Below are 27,788 nucleotides of genomic sequence, written 5' to 3' on the forward strand. Positions count from 1 at the left end.
AATTGTGCAAATATTTAATTTTTCCACTATGAATTACCAATTAACACAATATTTGGGGTATTTTCAGAAACATTAGATGATATTAATCAATTTCAGTGTCTTACATGTCACATTTAGACATTTGTATACAATAATGTTGTAAAAAAAATATTACTAAAATGTATTTATTTTCATGTATTGTAAAATATTCCTGTGACGCAAAGTTGAATTTTCAGCATCATTACTCCAGTCTTCAGTGTCACATGATCCTTCAGAAATCAAATCTTTCTGGATTTCTCACTGTCTTTCTGTTTATGTACAGGTGGTGGGAATCGTAATCGGCGCTGGAGTCGTCATCGTTCTCATCGCTCTCCTCATATTTTTTGTCCTGCGCAGGATGCAGCTCCGCAGTTAGTTCTCAAAAACTCATTTGTGAAATGAATGTTTTTTACATTATTTTTTACTGTGCACTGTAAAAAATTATCAAGTAATCTACATTTTTAATAATGAAGTGCTGTTAAACAGCTCACTGTTCTCCTTAGACATCAGAGTGCATATAGAGACCATATCAATGTCTTGTGTTCCCTTTCATTTATTCCTTGAATTTTCTTTAATTAGTCTTAAAAAGTCTTAAATTTACCTTCACAAAACCTGCAGAAACCTTGAATTATTTTAGATGAACACTCCAATCTTATTTATTTGTGTATATATTTGCTTGTTTTTTTCTCTCTCAGAACGTGAGGCTCAGGAAGCCCCGAAGTATCGTTTTCGTAAAAGAGACAAAGTCTTGTTTTATGGGAGGAAGATTATGAGGAAGGTGTCTCAGTCCACCTCTTCACTAGTGGGCTCTACTTCTTCCTCCAGGCCCCGCCTCAAAAAGAAACAGAAGATGCTGAACATTGCCAAAAAGTACGTTTCTGTAGTGCCATTATTTGGACATTTTCATTTGCTCAGACGATTAGATTCAATAGCATGTCTGTTTTTCAGAATCCTGCGCTTTAAGAAGGAAGTGCCCATTCTGCAGATGAAGGAACCTCCTCCGTCAGTGCTGGAGGCAGATCTCACCGAGTTTGACGTGGCCAATTCTCACCTGCCATCTGAGGTGCTCTACATGCTCAAGAACGTGCGGTACGCTCCCATTGTTTCTGAATTTATTAACATCAAGAGTGAAATTAAAGAGAACTCGATCACTCCCATGCATTATGGAAGGTAAAATATGATATATAATGTATTTATTTGGTCTGGTGTGTCTCCTGCAGTGTGTTGGGTCACTTCGAGAAGCCGTTGTTCCTGGAGCTGTGTAAGCACATGGTGTTTCTGCAGTTCCAGCAGGGTGAATATGTCTTCAGACCCGGTCAGCCTGATAGCAGCATATATGTGGTGCAGGATGGAAAGCTGGAGTTGTGTCTTACTGGACAGGTGTGTGAACGTACTGTTGTGGCAAAATAATCGCTCATCCAATAGGGCTGGGACAATAAATCGATGCATCGCGAATCGAGAAATGATTCTGCATTGATTCTGAGATTTTCTGAAGGCATCGCGGTTCTCTCTTGAATCGATTCTGAGCTTAGTTTTTAACAGCAGATGGCACTGCGTGCTTTAGAAATAGCCGAACTCTGCTTGCTTCCAGTTCCTTACACACGCACCATTTAAACCTAAAATAATCATTCATAAAGTTCGAAAAGGTTGAAGCGAATTACAAGGAAGTTCACAGTGGGCTGTGTTTACATTAATCTCGCATCATAAAAGCATAAAAGTCAATGTGCAAGTACATTTAAACACTTACATTACTCAGCCAAACACACAAGTGCTCTTCTTCGTGAGCATTTGAGTGTGCGCTTTAAAGGAGACATATTATGCCCCTTTTTACAATATGTAATATAAGTCTCTGGTGTCTGCAGAATGTGTCTGTGAAGTTTCAGCTCAAAATACTCCACAGATCATTTATTATATCATTTTGAAAATGCCTATTTTGAGTGGAAGCAGAAACACGCTGTTTTTCGTGCCTTTCTCTGTAATTGCAAATGAGCTGCTGCTCCCCGCCCCCTATTCCGGAATAGAGCTGCGCCTTTACAGCTCGGACCTGCAAAAAACATTTGTTTTGGTTCTGATTATCATGTTTATCGCGCTGAAATCATGCATTTTAAACCATATGAGTTTAAACGTCTGATATACGGTTTTCTGAGTGCACACGTACAGAAAGCGGCTGTCACAGCATGTGAGTACTAAACTAAGTTCAGCACGTTTAACAAGTTTACGTTAAAAACACACATGAGTTACAAAAACAGTTGGTTATGTCTGTGAAGGTAAACAGCTGGGAAATGAATCGCATGTTAATTTTAGATCTGTGTGGCAGCAGCAATATACAGTAAATAAATCAATAAATCCATTGCTCTCTTGTCTCCTCTGAGGCTGGGACTCTAAATAGTGTTCTGTGCTCGTCAGTGCAGTCAAAGACAGGACAGTTAGCATGTTTTGCTCAAACTTTCACCATGGCATTAGAACTAATACACCGTTGTCGCTTGCGAAAACACAACAACGGCGCCATGGTTGTAAACTTACAGATTAAGGGGCGGTAATATTATAATGAGATCCCTTTGCAACGTCACCAAGGGAGCGAAATCAGACGCGCTCGTTTTCTCAGACGCTTGCAGAAAAAGCCTTCCCAAAACAAAGTTTTCACGTTTCCTTGGTTGGTAGATGCACCGGGGACCTGATTATAGCACTTGAAACCTGGAAAAGTCAGATTTTCATGATATGTCACCTTTAAGACTAGCCTGGAGCGCCATCTGCTGTTAAAAACTAAGCTCCGAATCGATTCGAGAGAGAATCACGATGCATTCCGAAAATCTCAGAATCGATCCACGAAATGCGATGCATCGATTTATTGTCCCAGCCCTATCACCCAATGTTATTTTAGTATCATTGAGATACTACTACAGATTTCATTAATATTTTGTTAATATTTGTTTCTATATTCTATATTTAACTTTTAATTTTAGTTAAAGTTTTAGTTATAAACAAAAACGAGAAATTATTCCTTGGCAACTGCCAATTTTTTTTTTAATATTTTATTTAATTATTTTATTTCATTTTATTTCAATTAGTGTTTATTTTATTTGAAGCAACAAACTTTTTTATGGTTTTAGATTTAGTTAACGATAATAACCCTAGACTCGCCTCTCTCTCTCTCTCTCTCTCATAAGGATGGAAAGGATGGAGTGGTCAAAGAGGTTTACCCTGGAGACAGTGTTCACAGTCTACTGAGCATCCTTGACGTCATCACAGTGAGTCACACCCACAATTCCATTCTCTGTGTGCTCATGCTGTTTAACAGCACAGGAAACCCAATTACTTTATAAAATTTTACACAACTTGTTTGCCACTCATTTTCTTTATCTTTTCCCTGTTCCCATTCCCTTTCCTGTACTTTGTTCTTTTTTCTGTTTCTTCCACTTTTTTTTATCTTTCCCTCTACCTTTTCTTTGAAATTGCCCCATAAGAAGGTCAAGTAGCAATTTTTGTTGCAGCACTTGGCATTGGAAAATGCTCACAGGAAATTACATATTCTGTAAATTATGCATAATTCATAGGCTTGAGTGTTTGATGCATGCGTATTTCAGGGTCACCAGAGACCATATAAGACGGTCTCAGCGAGAGCAGCAGAAGTGTCCACTGTCCTCAGACTGCCTGTCGATGCCTTTCTGTCCATCTTTGAGAAATACCCAGAGAGCCTCGTGCGGGTGGTTCAGGTCTGGAATTTTAAAATTGCCCAAGAAAGTCCATTGTTGTCTGTAAGGCCACTGCACATAATTGAGAATATTTTTCCTGTTGTGTCCTCTGCAGATCATCATGGTCCGTCTTCAGAGAGTGACTGTTCTGGCCCTGCACAACTACCTGGGACTCACCAATGAACTCTTCAGCCATGTGAGTGAACACAGATCTACACTCGATGCACACACTCTTTCTTTCTTATGATTGGTTGCTAGCACACAAAAACTATTGTAATTTTTTAAGGATTAAAATATTTTATACTATCCAAAACATTTACTATTTACTTTCTATCAATCTTCACTTAGGACACACAGGCTCGTCCCTCTCCTGCCTCTCCTCATCCAACACGCTCCAGTCCCGTACGACACAGCAGACGCTTTGCCAGTCTCACCGTTCCTGATAAACATCGTGAGGCTGCCGTCCAAAATGCTACTGGTGAGGCTTAATATCATAATAATATCTGCTTATTTACTATATGCCACTTATCATATCTAGTCGTTGGTGTTGGGCGATGTTAAGCGTTTAGATTTAATAATGAGAGTTGATCTTTGATGATGTACCCTGTCTGCAGGTGGGGATCATGGGAAGGATGGTGGCACAACACCGACCCTCAGTAGGACTATATCCATGCCTGTAGACATCGCAGGTAGGTCCATGTGTCTTGACTGGTTATACACTGCCATTCAAATGTTTGGGGTCAATAAGATTTTTAATTTATTTTCTTGACAGAAATTTATTCTTTTATTCAGCAAGGATGCATTAAATTCAACTATCTATTCGTCAAATAATCCTGAAAAATATACTGTATATCACTGTTCCCACAAAAAGGTACAAAACTGTTTTCAACTTAATAATAAATGTTTCTTGAGCAGCAAGTCAGCACATTAGAATGATTTTTGAAGGATCATGTGACACTGAAGACAGGAGTAATGATGCTGAAAATTCAGCTTTGACATCACAAGAAAAACAATTAAATATATTAGAATAGATAACTGTTTAAATTGTAATATTTCACAATTATTGTTACTGTTTTTAAATCAAATAAATGCAGCCTTGCTGAGCATAAGTGAGTTTTTTCAAAAACACACAAAAATCTTACCGACCCCAAACTTTTGAACGGTAGTGTACATTTAAGAATGTATACAATATAATATATGTAATATTATATAATTTATTGTTACAATGTGTGTGTGTGTATATATATATATATATATATATATATACACATACAGTATATACATAATCTATACAATACAGAAACGTGTATAGAAATGTATGACATATCATGCTTATGTTGGTGTCATGCTGTGATGTTATTGCTGACCTTATAGGAATTCAGAAGAGTCTGCGTTCAGATTTCGACATGGCTTATGAGAGAGGCCGTATCTCTGTATCTGCTGAGGATGGAGCGCCCACTCCACCTGCTTTCACACGAGTGAGGTTTTTTTTTACACTCATTTCACGTTTTACATATTAACATATTTTGTATTACAGTAATGCCAGTGTAATAAGAATAATCATTAAGAATAGGAATTACAAAAAAAAAATTTTTTTTTGTTTTACACTGAAATATGACCCACACACAAAGTTTTGAATCACTCTTTAACCCTTTAAGTCTAAAGAATTCATGCTTGTTTTCTGTGACACAGGAGCAGCGGGAGAGGAAGGTGACGGTGGATGAGGTTCCTTCAAGTGTGTATTTGTATCCTGAGGAGGAGTCAGGAATGGAGAACATTTTTAGCCCATTTCAAGGACGACCTAATGCTACAGTGTTCGAGGAGGCCCAGAAAGAGATTCTCAAACTCATGAAGATTGAGGTATCTTTTTGTATTTGTGTGGTACAATTCGTTGTCAAAGTTCATTGTCCAGTAAAATGAAGCAGTTTCACATGTACTTTAGTTCTCCTCTGATTTCTGACGGTCACACCTGTCTCTCTTTTGCTGGACTGAAGTGATGCCCTTTCCTCATATGCCCTCTTTCATCATCAGGACCCTGCTCTGCTGAATGGGAGGGTGACGTTTCATCATGCTAAAGCTGGATCTGTGTTAGCCAGACAGGGAGACCAGGTGCTCATTCTCATTTCTTTTCTTCTGCCCAGTTTAGTTGGCAAACCTTAGATCTCTTATTTTGAAGAAACGATTATTGTAATATTTGTAATACTGTTTCTTCCTCTTCTTTCCCGTAGGATGTGAGTCTGCATTTTGTCCTGTCTGGCTGTCTTCATGTCTATCAGAAGATGATTGACAAGCAGGAAGCAGTGTGTTTGTTTGTGACCCAGTCGGGTGAGATGGTAGGTCAGCTGGCTGTACTCACAGGAGAGCCGCTCATCTTCACCATTAAAGCTGAGCGTGACTGTACCTACCTCAAGATCTCCAAATCTGACTTCTATGAGTGAGTGTGTCTATACAGTCCTGCAGCTGATTTCACTCAAATATTCAGCCTTTTGAATGCCACTCTAGCCATTGCAAATCTCACAAAAAAACAAAGAATTAATCCCCATCAGTAGCAGTAATAGCAGAGTAATATTGTCTGTCTGTGCTGCCCCTGTAGGATCATGCGTGAGCAGCCGAGTGTAGTTCTCAGTGCAGCTCACACTGTGGCTATCCGCATGTCCCCGTTTGTACGGCAGATGGATTTCGCCATTGACTGGATGGCTGTTGAAGCCGGACGGGCCCTGTACAGGTACCATAACTCTCTCTCATGAAATGTTTTTTTTTTAAATTATTCAGTTCATTGTAACATTTTCTTTAGCTGACAACATTCCCAGGTGATAGTTCAAATATAACTTTGGATAATTAAGAAATGTGTTTTGGATAATTAATTTTAAGTTGCTGATTGGCTGATTAATCTTAAGAAATCTTATAGTTATATATTTATATAGTATATTTTTCTACACTACTGTTCAAATGTTTGGGTTTGCATTAAAATTGTTAAACATATTTTCAATAGAAGTCTCTTATGCTCACCAAGGCTGCATTTATTTGATAAAAATACAGTAAAATAGTAATATTATTACAATTTAAAATTTTTAAATATCTGTTTTCTATTTAAAGTACGGCTGCACAATTAATTAAATTTCTAATCGCGATTACAATTATGGATGCCACAATTAAGTAATCGTTCAAAGCGGCAATTAATCGTCCACTTATGTTATTCTGCACGCTTAAGATAAGTTTTTTTCTTTCTACATATTATCTTAAGGGTTTTTCCATTGTTTTAGTTTTAGTATAACATTATAATACCATTCATATTTTTATTTTTTTATAATTTAAAGAAGAAACCAATCCGATATATAGTTCACATTTCAGGCTTAATACTATAGAAAAGCACTAAAGGTTTTTCAGTTAGTGTTTTCAGCTTATTTATTTTCATTCAAAAATACAGCATGCAGTTGCATCAAACAATGGTATAAACATCATTCAATGTAAATTGTGATAATTGTAATTAATAATCGCAACTAAAGGTTTTTCAGTTAGTGTTTTCAGCTTATTTATTTTCATTCAAAAATACAGCATGCAGTTGCATCAAACAATGGTATAAACATCATTCAATGTAAATTGTGATAATCGTAATTAATAATCGCAATTACAATTCCAAGGGAATAATCAACAATTATGATTTTTGTCATAATCGTGCAGCCCTAATTTAAATATATTTAAAAATGTAATTTTTTCCTGTGATGGCAATGCTGAATTTTCAGCATCATTACTCCAGTCTATCATTAAATTTGTTGTGGTCCATAGGCAAGATGATCAATCTGACTGTACCTATATTGTGCTGAATGGGCGACTGCGTTCTGTTATCCGAAAAGTGAATGGGAAGAAGGAGCTGGTTGGAGAGTATGGACGAGGAGATCTCATTGGAGTTGTGAGTCTAAAGCTCTGGAATATAATCTAAACTGAATTTAGGATCGCTAAACTATGTCTCGTTTTTTCTCAGGTGGAGGCTTTGACTCGGCAGCCTCGTGCCACCACAGTCCATGCAGTCAGAGACACTGAGCTGGTGAAGCTTCCAGAAGGAACGCTCAACAATATTAAGAGAAGATACCCACAGGTGGTGACACGCTTGATCCATCTGCTGGGGCAGAAGATTTTGGGGAACCTTCAACAGCCCCGTGGACCTTTCTCAAGTACTCCCAAAAACCAAACATTAATCATTTCACATCGCATTCAGTGCTTTAGTAAAGTCGATCTTGAGAAGAAACATCATATTAGGAACAAAGAATATGAAGCAGAGCCTCTTCATGTTTAAACAAATGAAGAGTAAAGAAATGCATGTTTAAAGTCGACAAGACTTCAGAATCGAACCTGTTAACTTTACTAAGTGGTAAGATCTCTCTTCTATCCTTTCTCTAGGCTCTGCCTTGGGTCTGCCAAGCATGGCGTCGAGTCCGGATGTCACTAACCCAGCCAGTAATCTCTCCACTGTGGCCGTGCTTCCTGTTTGGGATGAAGTGCCAATCAGTGCCTTCAATTTAGAGCTCAGCCACGCCCTCAGCGCCATAGGTACACTTAAGTAGTGATTAGGGATGTTCATTTCGGTTATTTTTCCTAACCGACAACCGACGCTCGTTAACCGATTATTAACCGTTAACCGACTGTGCAACAAGTAGCCTAGTATGCAAAGTTTCAGTTAATTTTTGTGCTGCGCGAAAGGAAACCAGACGGCAGAAAGCGGTAAACATTTCGTGTCGGCATTAGGCCTATTTCTGAATGAAATAATAAAATGCGACTTAGACGTGACTTGGTTTTTTTTCCTCTAAGAAACGCTTCTTTTTTTTTTTTTATACGCGTAGCGTATTTCAACCATGCAGCAAACCTTTTTAAATATTTTGCTAAATTACTAAAAATAAATTAATAAATGACTTTTTAAACCGTTTAACTGATTGTATTAATCAGTCAAAATTCTTCACGGTCGGTTAACGGTTAACCGGTTAAAATGAACATCCCTAGTAGTGATTGACATTTAAAGTCCATGATCTAGACGCATAATCTAACACACTTTCATTCTTCAATCAGGACCGACTCTGCTGCTAACCAGTGACATCATCAGAGAGAGACTTGGCGCTTCTGCGTTGGACAGGTATATATGAGATCAGAACAACATGTATTTATCTCACTGATTTTTTAATTGTAATCTGAAATGCTTGTCCTTCTCTAGTATTCATGAGTACAGGTTATCAGGTTGGTTGGCTCAGCAGGAGGACATTAATCGTATAGTGCTGTATCAGACGGACAGCAGTATGACCCCATGGACTCAACGCTGCATCCGACAAGCTGACTGCATTCTCATTGTGGGGCTTGGAGACCAGGAACCTGCACTTGGAGAGGTATTTGTTTGAGTCTAGTGTTATTCTGTCCACATTCATGTGAAATGTTTGAGGTGCTGTAGTGGTTGAAGATCAGAGCTGGTAACCAAAATGTTAAAGGCTGAAACCCCACAGGGAAAGATTCAAAAACTTGTGCACTGCAGTCACTACAGATGTAAGCAACTCAACGCTAAATATGCATTGATTTTGAAACGTGGATGTTTGAATCACGAATCGCTTTAAAGAATTGATTTTAAATGCTAAAAATTTAATTAATGACGGAAAAACACATGGAAATAAATAAACTTGTGAAAAAAATGAAATATGGAATAGCTTGGTGTGCTCGGCTCTAAAATATTTTTTCAGGCACGCTTTGTTATATTCCAAGTAGCCTGTATATAGATGTATTTTAAGTGTTTACTTTCAAGTTGTGCAAAAAATAATAAACAATCTTAAATAGTTTCTTTTTCATTCCTAAGACACATTAGAAGTATTTATAGAAATCATTAATATTAATAGAAATCAAATCGAATGGAATCAAAACAAATCCCATTGTGAATAAGATCAAATTGAATTGTTCTGAATTTGCAAAAATCATTCCTGAATCGAATCAAGAACTTTAAAATCTTGAATCAAATCAATTCACTACCTAAAGATTCACACCCCTAGTGGTCACATTTTTTTGTCAGCATTCAAATAACTTCAAATGGAGCTTATCCAGTCAGAATTCCGATTCAAACTAATAGTAAAAGGTTCTGTTTTGATTCTCCCATGTTCTTACCTTCTCAGTTGGAGCAGATGTTGGAGAACACAGCGGTACGGGCCCTGAAGCAGTTAGTTCTGTTGCATCGTGAGGATGGGCCGGGCCCGTCGAGAACCGTTGAATGGCTAAACATGCGAAGCTGGTGCTCTGGACACCTTCACCTAAAGTGCCCCCGTAGAGTTTTCTCACGGAGAAGCCCCTCCAAACTGGTAAAAATACAAAACATGTTTAGCTTTCTGTTGATTTAAAGAACAAAGATGGCTAGTAACTCTTGTGTTTGATATGGATGTGGTTGTTGCCTTAAATAGCGAGAGGTATATGAAAAGGTTTTTGAGAAGACTGCAGACAGACACAGTGATTTCTCACGGCTGGCCAGAGTACTAACAGGAAACAGCATCGCCCTCGTACTGGGTGGAGGCGGAGCCCGGTGAGTGGCACCAAGGCTAAACATGCGAAGCTGGTGCTCTGGACACCTTCACCTAAAGTGCCCCCGTAGAGTTTTCTCACGGAGAAGCCCCTCCAAACTGGTAAAAATACAAAACATGTTTAGCTTTCTGTTGATTTAAAGAACAAAGATTGTTAGTAACTGTTGTGTTTGATATGGATGTGGTTGTTGCCTTAAACAGCGAGAGGTATATGAAAAGGTTTTTGAGAAGACTGCAGACAGACACAGTGATTTCTCACGGCTGGCCAGAGTACTAACAGGAAACAGCATCGCCCTCGTACTGGGTGGAGGCGGAGCCAGGTGAGTGGCACCAAGCAGTCGTTATACCAGAGAATGGTCTTATTATTGGGAGATACCATGGTCCACAGCTCTACCATTGGAGAAAGCATAATGGCCAATTTGGATCATGTGTGCTTTGATGACCAATCACATTACAGCCTCGACGTCATTGAATTTCTGTCAGAGTTGTATGACAGTCATTCACTGTTACCATACCATAGGAATGAAAGGGAAGTGCTGTAAACTAAATCATTCTTGAATCCTACCTACCTGCTGTGACTTCTCTTATAAAACAGCATTTTTTCATTGTAAATCCAAAACGAATGATTAATAGCAAACATGTTGAAGGATTAGCCGATAGGCTGTCGATTCATTAAGTGATATGCTGTTTCACCACAAAAGCAGTTTATTCAGTGTTGTGAAACTTATCCTCCACTGACATCCATTTAAAAAATGGCCTCTGATCTCCTTCTGTGTGTACCACAGGGTTGTTTTTTTTGTTGCTAACCTTGGAGGCTTGCCTTAAAGCAGCTTTGGTTAAACTGTAGTTTAAATGCAAACCTTAAAAATGGACTAAAGGTATTTTAGTACAATACACTTATTTTTAAATTTGTTTGTAGTATTTTAGTCTTATTTATATGTTATGTTATAGTTTTTAATATTTCAAATTTTGTATATTTTCATTTGAATTGTATTTACATTTGTACTTAATTTTGGTGTTATATGCTTTTGTTATGTGACTTTTATCAGTTTTTTTTTTTATAGTGATCCAGGTAGTAATTTTAGTGTTTCAATTTAAATGTACTTCAGTTAGTTGCTAAGGCAATATTTCTAATATTTTCTAATTTCCAATATTTTATTTTATTACAGTTAATATGTTTTTAATAGTTTTAGTTAATAGTTTTAGTCTTTGTAAACATCAGTTCAATTTTGCAGGGGCTGCTCGCATGTTGGTGTAATCAAAGCCATGGAGGAAGCAGGAATTCCCATCGACATAGTGGGAGGAACTTCCATTGGCTCGTTCATTGGTGCTCTGTATGCAGAGGAGAGAAGTGCTGTTCGGGTCAAGCAGAGGGCGAGAGAGTGGTCCAAGGTGATGCAGCTCTATCCATTAACTGACACCCTTTAACTTGCTTTAAGCAATCAGATAAGATAGATGTTCAGTTATTAATCAGTGAAATTTCAGTTAGTTTAACCCATCTCTTTTGCCTTCAGGCAATGAACTCTGTGTTCAAAACGGTACTGGACCTTACTTATCCAATCACGTCCATGTTCTCTGGCTCTGCCTTCAACACCAGCATCTCCAAAGTCTTTGAGGACAAGCAGATCGAGGTAAGAAGTCACCAAATCTCTTTTGGGGGTGCATCTGTTTCAGAAATCTAAACTAGTGCTCCTAAAACATGTATTTTGTCAGTTTTAATTGATCATTATTATTATTATTATTGCTGATCAATATTATTTTAACTCTCTTAACTTTCAGAATAGCTGATGTAATTAGGAAAGGTTATTATAATATGTACGACAACATATCATGTGTTTTTCTTGCTTGTATTTGTAGGACTTGTGGCTGCCTTACTTTAACGTGACCACAGACATCACAGCTTCTTCTATGCGTGTTCATAAAGATGGTGAGTGATGACTGAACTTTGTCCTCTTCCCTTTCAGCTTTAATGTGGGGTTCCTCAAGGTTCCATGTTAGGGCATTTGATCTCTAGAATATAATACATATTTTAGGAATTATTCATAATTTTATAATTTACTAATGAAGTAATTTAATAATTTTGGCAAATGTCATTGTCAAATACTGATATAAAAATAAGTTTACAGAAAAAAAGTTTACAGCAGTGATCAATTGAATGCTATTAAAACTGAACTTTGGTTCTTAAATGGCTTTTTAAATGTATAACCTTGTTATACTTGGTATACTTGGTAACACATAACCTTGTTAGATATTTGGGATGTTCAGGTTGTCTTGTGTTTGGTTATTGTACAGCATAAGTTATGAATCTGTAATGATCAAGAAAAAGAAGCTAATGTTGCATGCAGGTTGTGTGATTTGCTGAAAAGTCTGAAAAAAACGATGGCTTCTGAGAGAGATCTAGAAAATGCCCATTTCATTAAAAATTCACATGCACCTGCACATGCAAGCGAGACGTTAATGAAGTGATTAATTTCCTTAACTCTATTTGTCAAATGCATAAATACATTCTGAGACCAGTGGCATATCATTTATCTCTGAATTCTAGGTTTGGTTCCCAAATTCAGTTGAACATATTTTACAGTATATCTGTTTCCTGATTCAAATAAGTTCATTCACACTGGCCAAATCAATTAATGCTCATGTTAAAAACACTGACTACAGTTTAATGCTGAAAAATGCTGGATTTGGGGGCCTTGTAATGGCCATGTGTTCACCCGTGTTTGCCCAAATGGAATATGGGATTGAATTTGCATGTCTCACTAACTGCAAGGACAAAGCTTGTCTCTGTTTTCTTTCCCACTATGTTTCTCTCCCCTTTTTTATCAAAGTTTTTGTCTGTCTTCCTTCTGTCCTACCGTCTGTCCTAACCTGCTTTTGTGTCAAAGAAAAGGCTAAGCTCTTATTCACTGTCATCCTTTTCACACATCTTTATCTCACTATTTTATTTCTATTATATTCCAAATGCCCATCATGTTAAGTATACACTATTAGCTGTTGTAGAAGGTAAAAGCCCTGTTAGTGGTGTCTGTAGGATCCAGAATGCATCACCCATTTGCTTCCCCCTGCCTTGTTAATGCCATTTCCTCTTCATTCTGCTGTTGCAGCATTGCTCTTATTCTCACTCTGCACAAATAGGACATAACAGGTCCAGAGACTTCACTGCAACTTACAGTATGCCTTCACTCAGCTGTGGATGTTGGTCAGGTTATGCTAATGTGTTATAATGTGTTCTTCTTACATTCAGTTTAACAAACAGTTTTGCAATGTGAGAGTAACATATTAAAAGTAATTTCACTGATTATCATTCAACAGTAGTTAAATGTGAGTAGGGCAATTTAGGGCTGGGTATCGTTCAAAATTTTTCGATACCGATACCGTGACTTCGATACCGGTTCATGAACGATACTTTTTTCGATACCAATTTTATGAAATCAATTTTAACAAGATTACATTATCTAAAAAAAAAACTTTGGTTTTATTTTTCAGCTTGTTGATGTTTATACAGACTCATCTCCTGAGCCACTGCACAAAGGAACAAAATGTAACCAACACAATAAATCAGTGCAAAATAGTTTTAATAAAGCTCAAATAGTCTTCAGTTTACACATCTGTTAGGCCTAGGCAATATGGCCAGTATGTGGATATATTGAGATTATTGGCAGGCTGATAGCCATGTCTACTTATTGAATAAGAGAAGTTTGTGAGATCTATTGCTTTGTCAATGGATAGTACACGTAATCAGTTTTTTTTTCAGCAACTTTAAATGCATCTCATTTGCTTTATTATATTGTTACATACATATACACTACTGATCAAAAGTTTGTGGACAGTAAGATTTTTTTGTTTGTTTGTTTCTTTGTTTTTGAAAGAAAAATCTTATGTTCACCAGGCAAAATGTATTTGTCAAAAACAGTAGTATTGTAAAATATTATTACAATTTTATAATATAACTATTTTATTATAATATATTATAATAATATTATTTTATTTATATATACATCTATTTTAATATACACATTCTTAGAAATCATATGCCGAGTTGGTACTTAAGAAACGTTTCTTCTTCTTTTTATTATTAGTTACAATTATTCGATGAACAAAGTTTGAAAAAGAGCATTTTTTAAAATATAATTTTTTTGTAACATTATAAATGTCTTTACTGTCATGTGACCTTGTACGTATTATTTTGGATACTATTTAAATTATATTATTTTATTTTAAAACTGTGGTTTTCAGGCCTGGAAAAATTTAAATTTTTGAGTAAAATACATATATTTTTTCCCTCACAAGAAACACAAATCACACTGTTGTAGTTTTGTCAGAGAAGATGCTGTGGTCAACATGCTCTTGTCATTATTGTGTGCTATAACTTAACCTGCAGATCTCTCAATCTCACCCTCTTTGTGCCCTTCCACCTCCCCTGCCTCCTTTCCTAATCTGTTTATTTGTCCATTTTGGCATGACTTAGATTGTCATCTCTAATAAATGCAGTTTATATGCAGCATTCATTCCCTTTGGTTAGGTAAACACACTGATATAATTTTTGATGGTATTTGACATTTAGAAATTACTACAATCATTACTACAAACTACAGTCAAGTTTTGTGTTTTCTTGTTTGTACTGAATGGAATAAGATGTCTGATTGGCATAGCCAGATCTCAGCATGATGTCCATGAAACTAGGGAGAATTACGGAGAACTACTGTCAGAGAATTTTGGGTCCCCCTTCTCATTTTCACTCATCTGTTTCCTGTTGTTTACTGTCCCTCCCTCCTCTGTCTCTCTCCACGTCTTGTCCACTTTTGATTTACTCTCCATCTTCATTTTGCCAGGCTGTGTTTGGCGCTATGTTAGAGCCAGTGCCTCCTATACCCCTTATCTGCCTCCTCTCTGCGACCCCAAGGACGGCCACCTCCTCGTGGATGGTTGCTATGTTAACAATGTCCCAGGTCAGGATTCTGCCCCCTTTTCACCAAAGCCTTCTAGAAGCCTAAAGGAGGTTTATAAAAACCTGCTACACCAGTATCCCTGCGACAACCAACCACTCAGTTACCCTTTGCTTTTTATTGTCTCTTGTCCTGTTTAAAATGAATTAACCCCCTGCCTACATTGGGAACCCATGGCTTGGAAGGAACACAGGACAGTATTCAATGAGAGAAAGAAAAGAGGAGAGAGACTGTGCTTTCATAACCACGATAAACGGCTGAATCTGATAAAAAAAAAAAAAAAACATGTCCAAGTCTCATTTTATCCCAAAATCAAAAGAAAAGAAAAGAAATTAGATTTTGCATAGATAAAATAAAGTCTAGAAGTGTTTTTTCATAATTTTCATAATGGTTATTTTTTTATTTTTTTAATCCCCATATTCTCATTACTGTAATGTGTGCGAAATTTGCAAAGCTGGGGGTCGCGAGGACTGGAATTGAGAACCACTGCTCTAGCTAAACCACTGCATATGTTGATTTGCATTAAGCTATGACCAACACTGATGATAAAGTAAATGATGGCTGCTGATGCTTGGCGATATTTACGTTTTTGTTTTGCTGTTCAAGCTGATGTATTTTCTCTGTGCTCTTCTATCATGTTCACATCACGTGCACTCTTCCCATCTACCTTGAGCTTGGCTGTCACAAGCACACCATACACTCTGTGTGCATGCTGTTGCATGTTTATGTACTGCAGGCCATTATTCTACTTGTATACAATATTTATAAGGATAAGTTTCACTGGGAGGTGCTGTTCTGGATCCTACAGCACAGTTAGCCACATAGGATAACTCATTAAGTATGTCGAAAACTTTTAAACAGGCTCACAGACAGATCTTTTTATGTTTAAGTGGGCACCGTTTTTGCTTTAAAGCAGTAACTCACCTCAAAATTAAAAATCTGTTATTATCTACATTATTAAACATCGGGGTGAGTAAACAGAGTGCTGCAGTGATAACATATTTTTGTAGGCCAAACTGCAAGTTAGCATCACCCTAGTTCAATACACTCTGTGTGCATGCTGTTGCATGTTTATGTACTGCAGGCCATTATTCTACTTGTATACAATATTTATAAGGATAAGTTTCACTGGGAGGTGCTGTTCTGGATCCTACAGCACAGTTAGCCACATAGGATAACTCATTAAGTATGTCGAAAACTTTTAAACAGGCTCACAGACAGATCTTTTTATGTTTAAGTGGGCACCGTTTTTGCTTTAAAGCAGTAACTCACCTCAAAATTAAAAATCTGTTATTATCTACATTATTAAACATCGGGGTGAGTAAACAGAGTGCTGCAGTGATAACATATTTTTGTAGGCCAAACTGCAAGTTAGCATCACCCTAGTTCAGTCAAAAAATTATTAATTAATTAATTAATTAATTAAGTGATACAATTTTTCCCTGAACGTTTGAATTAGAATAGTTTGCAAGACCGCGATTATAAAATGAAAGCAGACTAGCGAATAGACAAGTTTTCCTATTTAGTTTAATGTCACAGATAACCTTTGTAGTCCTATTTAGCCACTTTTTAGCAATTGCCTTTTTCAAGACAAGTAAAAGTCTTTCAAAAACCACAAGATGGTATTTCTAATGCATTTTATGTGGTAGCGTAAAACTTAAAAATATCTTGAGCTTGTGTTTACCATAGACCTTATTTCAGGCATTTAACCAAAAACTTAAAAGTAAAAAAATTTAAAAAAAACTCTGACTTCAGGACAATGGAACTGGAAGTGCTAAAATGCTATCTTGTTTCAGCCTACAAAAATGCACCATACTAGCAGCACTCAATTATGACCAAATGTTAATTTTTGGGTGAACTGTCCCTTTAAGAGTGCCACATGCTGAATGCACCTGCCTCTCTGGATTTTTCTCTCTCCTTCCAACCCATGTCACTGTCACGCCTCTCTTGACACCTGATGGTCGAGTGGAGTACTACAGGCCGGGACAGGCTGGCAGTGCCCAATATGTTTCACTGACTGTTTTTCAACCCTGTCTGAAAAATGCATCATTATTAATCAATAAGTGAATGAACTGTAAGAATATTAACATAATTTGTATCTTTTGCATAAAAAGGATCCACTGTATTTTTTAACATTTTTGATTGAAAAAAGCCAGTGAGACAGGGTTGAAAGATATGTCAACCTTACCTCATGGGTGTTTACTCTACCTCTGTCAAGGTTGGGTTCACTGAATGAGGTAGGCCAAACTAAACCACCGAACACCGTCCTTGGGGTGACCATCACTGTATCTCCCTGCTGGTCTGTGCGCTACTAACCAAAACTGTGACTTCAGGGTCACCTCCAAACACTGCTGAGGCATTACGTATACATACTTTAGACGTTATTAAGAGGTTATTGTCCCCTCCCGGTGTGGTAGGCTCCCTGTGGCGCTATGTCAGGGCGAGCATGACCCTTTCCGGGTACCTGCCACCCCTCTGCGACCCTAAAGATGGAAACCTGCTCATGGATGGAGGATACATCAACAACCTGCCAGGCAAGTACGGTCCAGAGCAACCCTAACTCCACAGAGATAGGGCCACTGGGGCCAGAAACACAATCTGGTTTGGTCAATCACGTAATTTTGGTTTTAAAGAGCTACATGGCTCTGAGTAAGTATACTGTGATTTTCTTTGTCATTTTGAGGGTGGAATGAGTGGTTTTGCTTTATCCATTTGAACTCAGAATGTGTGTATTTTAATGTTAGTCAATTTGGCATCTTGGAGATTTCCAGCACATTTTAAATAAATTTAAAGTGTTCACTCATTTCAGGTGTCTATTAGATTATGATTTGTTCAGAGACAAATGGATAAAGTTCTGCAGGGATTGGGTGGTGTGGACAAAGATGCTCAGTTGTTTGACCTCTTGTCCTCACCAGCCTATTAAAAACATGACATTTTATCAGACTGTAAATGACAGTTATTGCAAGCTGCTGTTGTTGTCTGGTGTACAATTGGTCTTAAATTGTGATTTATAAATATTTTGTATCTCTTCTTTACAATATAGGACAGTGTGATTTAATGTAGTCAAATAAAAAATGTACCAGTTTCCAATATAAAAAATAAATAAATAAAAATACAAATCACCAGACAGCAATAGCATAATGTCCCACAGTTTGCAGTGCAACATATTGGGTAGAAAGATAGTTCACAGATGTTGCATTTCAACTGGGGACATCTTAATTCAGAGGAAAAAGACACGATTTTGCATGTGACATCACATTCCCTGTTATAATTTGATTTAATATAATTTAATTCATTAGTTCATCAAGCAGTTTGCACTGCTAAATACAAAGTTATTCCTTGCATTAAAACATCTGTGTTACTGCCTTTAAAGCAGATTGAATGTTAAAATTCCAGGGAATAGTTCTTATTTTATTTATTTATTTATTTTGTGTGTGTAATGTATCACTTACTTTTTAAGCCCACGTTGTCAGGTTTAATTGTGTCTTGTCTTGTCATCATTGAATATAATTGTCTTTTTCCACCCTTTGTTTGTACTGATCACATGCAAGGCTGTTTTACCACAATTCTCAGCAAATGTTTGTAGAATCTACTTAATTCTAAAATTTGTATTTTCAATTTTTATTCTTACTTTCAAACATTGACGTTTATTCAATTATATTGCTGATGAAAATGGCAGCTTTCCAATGAGGGGTTTGGTTAAACAGTGTTGATTGGTGATCAATTATTAATTACGTATTTTGTCTGAAATATTAACAGTACTTTGATTCTTCCTGCTACCTTGTGGATGTCTGTCTTTGTGTACGTGTGCATTTGTTTGCATTCAACTGGCACTCTTAACGCCCTGCAGCGGACATAGCTCGTAATATGGGCACAAAAACAGTCATCGCCATCGATGTGGGCAGCCAGGATGAGACTGATCTCTGTAACTACGGTGACAGTCTTTCTGGCTGGTGGCTGCTATGGAAACGAATCAACCCGTGGGCGGAGAAAGTAAAGGTGAGTCAGTGTTGTGGGATATTAGAATACTTCTTGTGGAGCCAATGCAGCCGTTTCAACAGAAAGCTTCTGGACCGCTATGACGAATTACTACTATTAAAAGATTTCATTAATGTTCCATTCCTGTAAAAATTGATTGTGCTAGGTCTGCATAAATTATTAAAAAATGTCCTGTATCTCTTAGGTGCCTGACATGGCTGAAATCCAGTCCCGTTTGGCCTATGTATCTTGTGTACGGCAGCTGGAACTTGTCAAGAAGAGTGCATACTGCGAGTATATTCGGCCACCCATCGACCGCTTTAAGACCATGGACTTTGGGAAATTTGATGAAATCTATGTGAGAACAAAAACCCACATCTACAGTAAACACAGGGGGACACTATCTATGTAGTCTTGATAGCAGTATATAGCAGTATAGTATAGTATTTATTATACAGGGTTTCTGCGGGTCCTTAAAAAATCTTAAATTTATAGTTGTATAAAATTTAAGGCCATAAAAAGTCTTAAATGGTACAAGAAAGTCTTAATTATGATTTCAGGAGGTCTTAAATTTGGGGACAGAAAGACGAGAATTCCGATATGGCTGAATGTGACAATGAAACTCCAAAAGGCTGTGATTTCATTAAATAAACATGAGCACTGCACATTTCAAAGACAGGTTCTGCACAGCTGTGTGTACTGCGGTTACCAGGGAAACCGGTATATTTATGCTGTTCCGAAAGTGCCACATGCTGGCAGAGAATGAATTTGCATTTTCAATGAGCCCATCTGTTGTTTTTGTTTAGACCAATGTGAAAATCAACCCGTTTTTATACAGCAAACACAGAGTTGTAAATGGGAATTGGTGGATTGATAAGAAAATAATGCATTATAAAAATTTTATCAATTAAGACAGTAAAATATATTTATATTATTAAATTAATATAATAATTGATTGATAATAATTGTTTAAATTAATGTATAATTGATACTTTTGACTCATCCATTTTCTTAAAAATGGTTTAAAGGCTGAAATGTGAAGTGTATCATTTTATAAAACTTTCTGTTTTTGAGGAAACCTTAATCTGAACTGCAAATCTTTTTACAGTAATTTTACAGTTCAATATGTTACCATAGACATTGCCCTACCCTGCTCATATGGTATTAATTTTATTTGTGCAGGTCTTAAAAAGTCTTAAATTTGAGCTTAAAAATCCTGCAGATACCCTGTTAAAGCATACATAAAGCAAATATTCCAAATGGTAAATGACCACTCGAAACTGGTATATTTAAAGTTTTCTGTTTTCTCTCAGGATGTGGGTTATCAACATGGTAAATTAGTGTTTACTGAGTGGGCTCGTGGGGACATTATTGAAAATATGCTGAAAGACCATCGCTCTGCGGATTACAAAGACAGCAAGAAGACTGATGTGAGTTTTCTTAATATCCCATTAAAGCAAGCCACAATTCTATCACCCTTTTGACAATGAATACCTTGAAGACTTTACTTTAGTGTCTTTACTGTCACTTTTGATCAATTTAATGTGTCCTTGTTAAATAGAAGTATTTTTTCTTTTAAAAAATCTTACCCCAATCTTGTTTTAGATTAATGAATTCTGTGTCTTTATTGTTTTTATATCATTAATTAAATTGCGCGCGCACACACACACACATATATCAGCTGATATCAACTGTTCAGTGTATTATTCTGTAGTAAGTGTGCTTTGTTGCTATTTGTTTCAGTCATGCACGTGTCCTAGTGCAGACTTCACTGATCTAGCTGAAATTGTGTCCAGGATTGAGCCGGTGCTGAGCTACTTGGGAGCTGATGGTCAGTTACTCCAAAAAAAAAAAAAAACTTTTTACTTGTACAATTTACCCTATTACCTTTATTTGAATTTAGGACAGAATTGACAAGCTATTTAATATTACAATGTTGGCTTGCAGAGTTGGTATTATGTCATATACTTACTGTTCATTGTACCTGTAACTGATGTTTATGTATCTAGCAGAAGAGTCTGACTATGCGACAGAGTATGAGGAGGACGGGATGGACACAGTGAGAGAGGAGGAGGGTGAGGAAGAGGAGGAGGAGGAGGCTGAAGACCCTGAGGACCAGTCCCCTGGAGAATGGGGACCAAATGGGATCTTCACATCAGTAAGTGTACACACACAACCTTGTACATAAGGCCCCAAAAGTTAAGTGAAATTAAAGTCAGAAATCAAAAATCACAAAAAATAATTTGTGTAGGATGAAGAGAAGACAGTCCGTCAGAGGAAGAACATCACCAGGGACCCCAACATGGACTTCTCTGGAGTGTCAGATTGCTGAAAAGGGAGTAATGCAGGGTCAAAGGGCACTGGAAAGAGAAGCAGAGTCCCACCAGGGGCTGAAGAATATAAAGACAAATACAGAAGAAAAGACTTCTGAATTAATAAGATTGTTGGAAAGTCACCAAAGATACTGTGATTTAGACCCCATTAACACATTACCCACAATTTGTCACCAAAACTGTGACTCTCTTTTACGCCTTTGGGATTTTTTGTCGCTCAAGACTCTACAACAGGGTCCTGGGACTGTGGGGGCCCAGCAAGGCAGAGGAACCACTCCTTGAGATACTTTGCCTCTGAAATTAGGGGCTCTACATCTTTTGAGATGTTTAGGAGTTTCATAGGAAATTATGTCTACAGTAGTGGCCAGTATACTACTATCATTAAGTTCTGGTTTTCCTGTCTGTTTCCAGACAATACCAGTTCATACTAGAGATAGTGTCTGGTTTGTGATTTTTATTTAATTTTATTTAATTGAATTACATTTGTGTGTGTGTGTGTGTGTGTGTACGGCCACAGCCATAAACATGCATTGGCAACTTCTTCCATAAAATGCCTTCTAGACTGAAAATGGCTTCCCAGGATGCATTGTTGAAGGTCTGAAGCTGAGAAAAGACTGTGTAGAGGAACCACTCCTTGAGATACTTTGCCTCTGAAATTAGGGGCTCTACATCTTTTGAGATGTTTAGGAGTTTCATAGGAAATTATGTCTACAGTAGTGGCCAGTATACTACTATCATTAAGTTCTGGTTTTCCTGTCTGTTTCCAGACAATACCAGTTCATACTAGAGATAGTGTCTGGTTTGTGATTTTTATTTAATTTTATTTAATTGAATTACATTTGTGTGTGTGTGTGTGTGTGTGTGTACGGCCACAGCCATAAACATGCATTGGCAACTTCTTCCATAAAATGCCTTCTAGACTGAAAATGGCTTCCCAGGATGCATTGTTGAAGGTCTGAAGCTGAGAAAAGACTGTGTAGGTTCTGAAAGACTTCAAGAGGAAGTGATGCTGCTTCATAGAGACCTATCATTTCCATTACAATGGTTAGATTGCGATTTGATGGTATTTGATGTAAGGTTGCAATGCTTGCACATTATTAGGAAAAATCACTTCAGATTTTCAGTAACAATATGTTCCTGATATCTAATATTATTTTAAAGAGGGATAACAGAGTGGAAAGCTATGTAGGTGGTCAAATGTGGTATAAATTATAACAGGGAAGATTTCGATGGGATGGCCAAATTGTGTAGAATACAGATAGATTGACTGCTGAGATGGAAATGTGGACAGATGGATACATTAGAAGAGAATGAAATCAAGAACGATAAAAAAGTAAAGATTTTTTTAAAGAGTAATAGGAAAGAGAAACCATAAATGTAGGAGTGAGGTAGAGTGAGGTAAGTAAATAAGGAAGTAGGGTGTGAAGAAATGAACAAGAGTGAGGAAGTAAGAACGATATGCAGTGAGGAACCGAGTGAGCATGGAAGAGAGAGAGGAAGTGTGTGCGGAAAAGAACCAGGAAGTGAGCGGGGTAGAGAGTGAGGAAGCGATTGTGGTAGCCAGTGAGAAAGTGATCGCCGTAGTGAGTGAGAAAATTATTGCAGGAATGAGTGAGAAAGTGTTTGTGGAAGAGAGCAAGGAAGTGATTGTGGTAATGAGCAAGAAAATGATTGCGGGAGTGAGCGAGAACGTGGTCGCGGTAGAGAGCGAGGAAGTCAAGAGTGGTAGAGAGCGAGGAAGTGAATGCGGTAAAGAGTGAGGGAGTGATTGTGGGAGTGAGCGAGAAAGTGGTCGCGGTAGAGAGTGAGTGGGTCGTGGGTGTCAGCGAGGAAGTGAGTGCTATAAAGAGTCAGGAAGTGGATACAGTAGAGAGCAAGAACAGTAAAGAGTGTGAGGAAGTGAAGAGCGGTAGTGAGGGAGGAAGTGGTCGGGGGAGAGAGCGAGGAAGTGAGAGCAGCAGAGAGTGAAAAATGAGTGAGAGTGAGGATGCGAATGCAGAAGGTGGGGAGCATTTCATTTTAGGGGTTTCGATGATGCCAAAATATATCATGTGGAATTGGATGTATGTTTGTCTTTTGCCTGTGTGTGTGTGTGTGTGTGTGTGTTTTCAGCTTTTCAGAAATGCAGAACTACTTGTGCTTCGAGTTTAAATTGTTATATTGCTGAATGAGTGCCAGGGACGCAGTGTCCAGTATGTCATCCTTCCCATATTCACCAACCTAAAATTGTCCATAATCAATGTATATTATCTCTGAAACCTCACTGAGATGTACAAATTCCTCAACCCTTGATGCTTTTGCTTTGTTTCAGTCTTTTATGCTGAGACGGTTTGTTTTATATGTTAATGAGAACTTAAAAGATTGCCAACTACTATTTAACTTATTTGTTTTACAACTGGCTTTTTTTTAAATAGCTTTTTAAAACACTTTAGATTGTAGAGAATAACAGTAAGCGGTTTCTTATTTTGCTTGATTAGCATTTTTGCACTGATGAAAATGAAGAAAACATTATTTTGAATATCTTTACTGTCTAATATGAGAGGTGGCTAAGGTACAGACGGGTCACGTGTGCGACAGTTTGAAGCCTCAGAAATAAATGCTGAATAATGAATAATAAAATCCTATTTAATGCATTGCTGACTAAATCACTTTTTGAAATAAGGCATAATGGTCCCAAGTGATTGTTTTTTTTTAACGTAAAGCAACTTTATCCGTGGGAAAGACTTAAATAAAACCTATTCTATTACATTCTTTGTCAAAGTACAGATAATTGTAGATCTAATACTGACATGGGTTTATTCGCATCAACAAACCTGATGAAGGGATTGAAAACTCTCTGGGTCATCAGGATATGGTTGCTCCTTTGATGTGTCATCTTTCTGTTTCCATCAGATGGGATGGGTCTGATGTGAGATCACAAGCTTCTGTTGAGATTGGTGAAGAGAACATTGATATTAAAGGTTTTTGTGTGTCTGTAGGTTTGAATATACTTGTGAGGTCTAAAATGTCCTCACTAATATAGTGAAACCTGTTGAACCTAGTGAGCCTATAAATCTGCTTTTTGTATCTACGTTGGTAATGATCTTTTAAAAACCCGTTGTACCATTTTCAAGAATAGTTTCATTTATTTAATGAAAACGATACATGATTTTAAAGGTATTATGTACGATTGTCATGTTTAATAAATTAAAATTGTATTTGTTTGTCAGTAGATGTGTATGGTATAATGTACAGTGAGCCAGTCATACTTCGAAAATAGACATGAAATATTCCGGACTTTAGCTTCTGCTACATAGTACACACAACGTAGTAAAACGCGACAACAATTTTAAATCAGTTATATTAATTTATATATTATTATTAATCTGCATCCCGCCTTGTTTTCTGCTTCTGTCATCTCTTTATCCGGCTCTTTGAGCGAATTCCAAACGGAAGTGAGCATCCCTATGCCCTACTCCCTTCAAATGGCAGAGTCCTTGAAGTGTGTTCTTTAAAGGGGTCATATGATGCTATTTTAAAGATCATTATTTTGTGTATTTGGTGTAACAGAATATGTTGACATGCTTACAGCTGACGTGCTATGATTTTTGACAGGCTGTTCACTCTCCTGTTATGTGACCCTGTTCCCCTCACACACACACACTCCCTTGGCAAAGGCAGAGCCGTTGAGAAAGACTCAACGGCTCTGGGCAAAGGTAATGAGTATTAATGACTGACCAAATGTCACCTTGACAACGCTGCGCGTGCGTGCAGCATTCAGAGCCGTTTGGAATTCGCCCTTTGTGTCTCTTAGTTCCTTGTTCTTTTGCTTTGCTTTCTTGCTTTTTAACAGAAGATTACATGTATCTTTTTGTATGAAATGCTCACCATAAGAAGTAACGTAATACAGAAGTCCTTCGAGGCCGTTTTAACCCAGACAGTAACCTTTGGAGTCTTGAAGACGCAAACGTTGGCGCTAATTGCCTTTTTAAACTTGATTGCGTGAGAAGAGCTCACGCGGAATGATACAAGAGTAGTAAAAGTAGGACCGGTATGTTTCAGATCGGTTTCCAGAAATACGATTCGTTTTTAACTGAAGCTGAAGCATCAGAGTCAGGACACGGTAAGTTAACTGACTCTTGAACAATTTCCAAATTATTCAATTTCTGACATGCCTGGACCTCAGAGGAATATAATAGTATTTTATATAATTTATGTTTATATATTAACATTGACTATGAAATATACATTTCCCTAACCAGCTAGCATTTTTCAAGCTGTATAGCCAAAAGAAAACTTAAAAATAATCGCTAACAACCCATTGTGGCAGAAAACCTCAGTAAGGGTCTGATTTGTAGTAGGCTACATAAAAATAAACCACACAAACACTTTTTCTTTTGTATTTTATTTGTTTTAGGTTTTTGAACGTTTTTAATTTTTCCCAAAAGAAAAAAAAAATCCTGAGGTATTCACAATATAATGGCATTTCTTTCATTTGAAATGAGGAAACAACAAAAAAAGTGGGGAAGGGGGCATCAAAATAATAAAACTGTGATGGCTGTCTCTCAATACAATACAACAGGTTGGGATACTTCTGCTCCATATATTAAGATGGTACCCCCCCATACTTTTTTATGTAATAAATAAATGTAAAAATAAAGCAAAATAAATAAGTAAAAAAAAAAATTTACATAAGGCAAGCTACATTATTCGTGCTTGGCTGTTGTAGTTGAGTCTTATTTTTAACATACCACATCAAATATTTTTAGTTTAAATCAAACTAATCCCAAAAAGTTAGCAAAATGTTGCATCTATATATATATATATAGCTATATTCTCATCTAAGGTTGTCTAAATTTGTTGGCACAAAGCATTTCTAATTTTTGCAATATATTTTTCAAGCTGTTGAAATATGCCAACAAATGGTTCTTTTTGACTGAACAGCATGACAACGGAACAGATCAAACAGAATTAGCAGGTTTAAACATTTATCAAAGTCAAATAGAATTTGGTGAACTACATGGCTCCAAACTCCATCGTGTCAATGAATAATAATAAAAACCTCCAGTGCAACAGAAGCTAAAAAAATGTGAGGTTTCCACATTAAAAACCACATTGTAACCATACAGCAAAACAGAGCTCTAATAACAGCTCTGGGGGAAACACGTTACCAAAAAAACCCGGAAATTAAAGAGCAATAAATGATTGCTTAGCTTCAACAGAAAAAGACACACCTTTGACGCAACATTCCCCAGAAACATTTTGAGACATAACTCGCAATCTGTCCCACTTTTCTCTTAATTTGGTGTGATCTTAACCCTGAAGATAGTAGTAATAATAACCGTAATAAGAGCAAACAACATGATAATTGTATTCAAAATTGAAAATAAATGGTTACAAAAGGACCAAAACGCATACAATAGACTTTTGGTTTTCTAACAGCTGAAGACACAATGCCTTGCTAAAAACTCTTTCAGCACTCATTCATAGATCAATGGAACACAAATACAACATGGAAGAAGAACGAACAAAAGGTCAAGAATCAATACAAACAACACAATAACATTAACAGCTTGAAATCAGCCAACAATGATAAAAGTAAAAATTCTATAATGCATATTAAGATCAAAAAGTCTGAGATAAAAAGGCAAAAGTGTGTCTTTTTCTAAAAACACGTTTTGGAAAAAAGTACAGTATTTTTCTATATCTCATAAATAAAGATAAAATATTTGTGTATCCCCTCCCCCACCTCCAGCCCAAAACAAAATGTAAAATCAATGGCAGTTACTTCAGAGATCATAACATGCAATTGATATACTTACAGCACTGGACAAACTATTTCTCCAAACTACCAACCCCCCGAATCTGACCCCAAACACATCCCTCCCACCCAATCCCAGTACAATCCTTAAATATGTCAGCTCAATGAAGAAAAACAAAAGAAAGCACTCTCTCTATTGATCGTAAATTCTCTCTCTGCTCTAGCTGAGGACGTGATATTCACTTGCTCATCATGGAGACTCCAGTAGTTGCGTGTGTATATACAGGAAGTTCCGGGGGAAAACACAAACGGACTTGATTTGAGTGACTGCATAGTGAGTATTTGGTTTAATTACAGATGGGGCAACATGATAATTTAACAAAATAATAACAATAACAATTCTAGAAAGCAATAAAGACACCAACAACATGACGGCAAAGTACACGCCTGAGCACATACTCCAAAAATTACAGTGGTGCTGCAACACACACGCGCGCGCGCGCGCACACACACACACACACACACACACACACACTCCTCCA

At 37.1% G+C, this 27,788-nt stretch overlaps 1 protein-coding gene across 6 annotated transcripts in view; it reads left to right on the plus strand.

Annotated features, from left to right (window-relative positions):
• LOC107718547 (neuropathy target esterase-like) overlaps positions 1-22,122 on the plus strand; it is a 30,346-nt gene extending 8,224 nt beyond the window's left edge. For 2 of the 6 annotated variants that reach the window (XM_016525665.1, XM_016525679.1), the window contains 33 exons: positions 302-389; positions 714-888; positions 967-1,107; positions 1,239-1,398; positions 3,186-3,266; positions 3,603-3,731; positions 3,826-3,906; positions 4,059-4,188; positions 4,325-4,399; positions 5,085-5,188; positions 5,403-5,570; positions 5,742-5,819; positions 5,939-6,144; positions 6,304-6,435; positions 7,497-7,620; positions 7,693-7,882; positions 8,109-8,258; positions 8,772-8,835; positions 8,914-9,082; positions 9,851-9,948; positions 10,267-10,351; positions 10,451-10,569; positions 11,485-11,641; positions 11,764-11,880; positions 12,107-12,176; positions 15,082-15,198; positions 17,613-17,729; positions 19,046-19,194; positions 19,379-19,531; positions 20,487-20,603; positions 20,917-21,004; positions 21,183-21,331; positions 21,425-22,122. In XM_016525665.1, the coding sequence (XP_016381151.1) occupies positions 302-389; positions 714-888; positions 967-1,107; positions 1,239-1,398; positions 3,186-3,266; positions 3,603-3,731; positions 3,826-3,906; positions 4,059-4,188; positions 4,325-4,399; positions 5,085-5,188; positions 5,403-5,570; positions 5,742-5,819; positions 5,939-6,144; positions 6,304-6,435; positions 7,497-7,620; positions 7,693-7,882; positions 8,109-8,258; positions 8,772-8,835; positions 8,914-9,082; positions 9,851-9,948; positions 10,267-10,351; positions 10,451-10,569; positions 11,485-11,641; positions 11,764-11,880; positions 12,107-12,176; positions 15,082-15,198; positions 17,613-17,729; positions 19,046-19,194; positions 19,379-19,531; positions 20,487-20,603; positions 20,917-21,004; positions 21,183-21,331; positions 21,425-21,505 (4,062 nt within the window). In that variant the 3' untranslated portion in view covers positions 21,506-22,122. The remainder of the gene's footprint in view (positions 1-301; positions 390-713; positions 889-966; positions 1,108-1,238; positions 1,399-3,185; positions 3,267-3,602; positions 3,732-3,825; positions 3,907-4,058; positions 4,189-4,324; positions 4,400-5,084; positions 5,189-5,402; positions 5,571-5,741; positions 5,820-5,938; positions 6,145-6,303; positions 6,436-7,496; positions 7,621-7,692; positions 7,883-8,108; positions 8,259-8,771; positions 8,836-8,913; positions 9,083-9,850; positions 9,949-10,266; positions 10,352-10,450; positions 10,570-11,484; positions 11,642-11,763; positions 11,881-12,106; positions 12,177-15,081; positions 15,199-17,612; positions 17,730-19,045; positions 19,195-19,378; positions 19,532-20,486; positions 20,604-20,916; positions 21,005-21,182; positions 21,332-21,424) is intronic. The other 4 variants (XM_016525672.1, XM_016525692.1, XM_016525685.1 and 1 more) reach the window with 4 other exon arrangements.
• The last annotated feature ends 5,666 nt before the right edge of the window (positions 22,123-27,788 follow it).

This window comes from Sinocyclocheilus rhinocerous, unplaced genomic scaffold (assembly GCF_001515625.1).
Source record: "Sinocyclocheilus rhinocerous isolate Xijiao unplaced genomic scaffold, SAMN03320098_v1.1 scaffold1334, whole genome shotgun sequence".
Lineage (NCBI taxonomy): Eukaryota > Metazoa > Chordata > Actinopteri > Cypriniformes > Cyprinidae > Sinocyclocheilus > Sinocyclocheilus rhinocerous.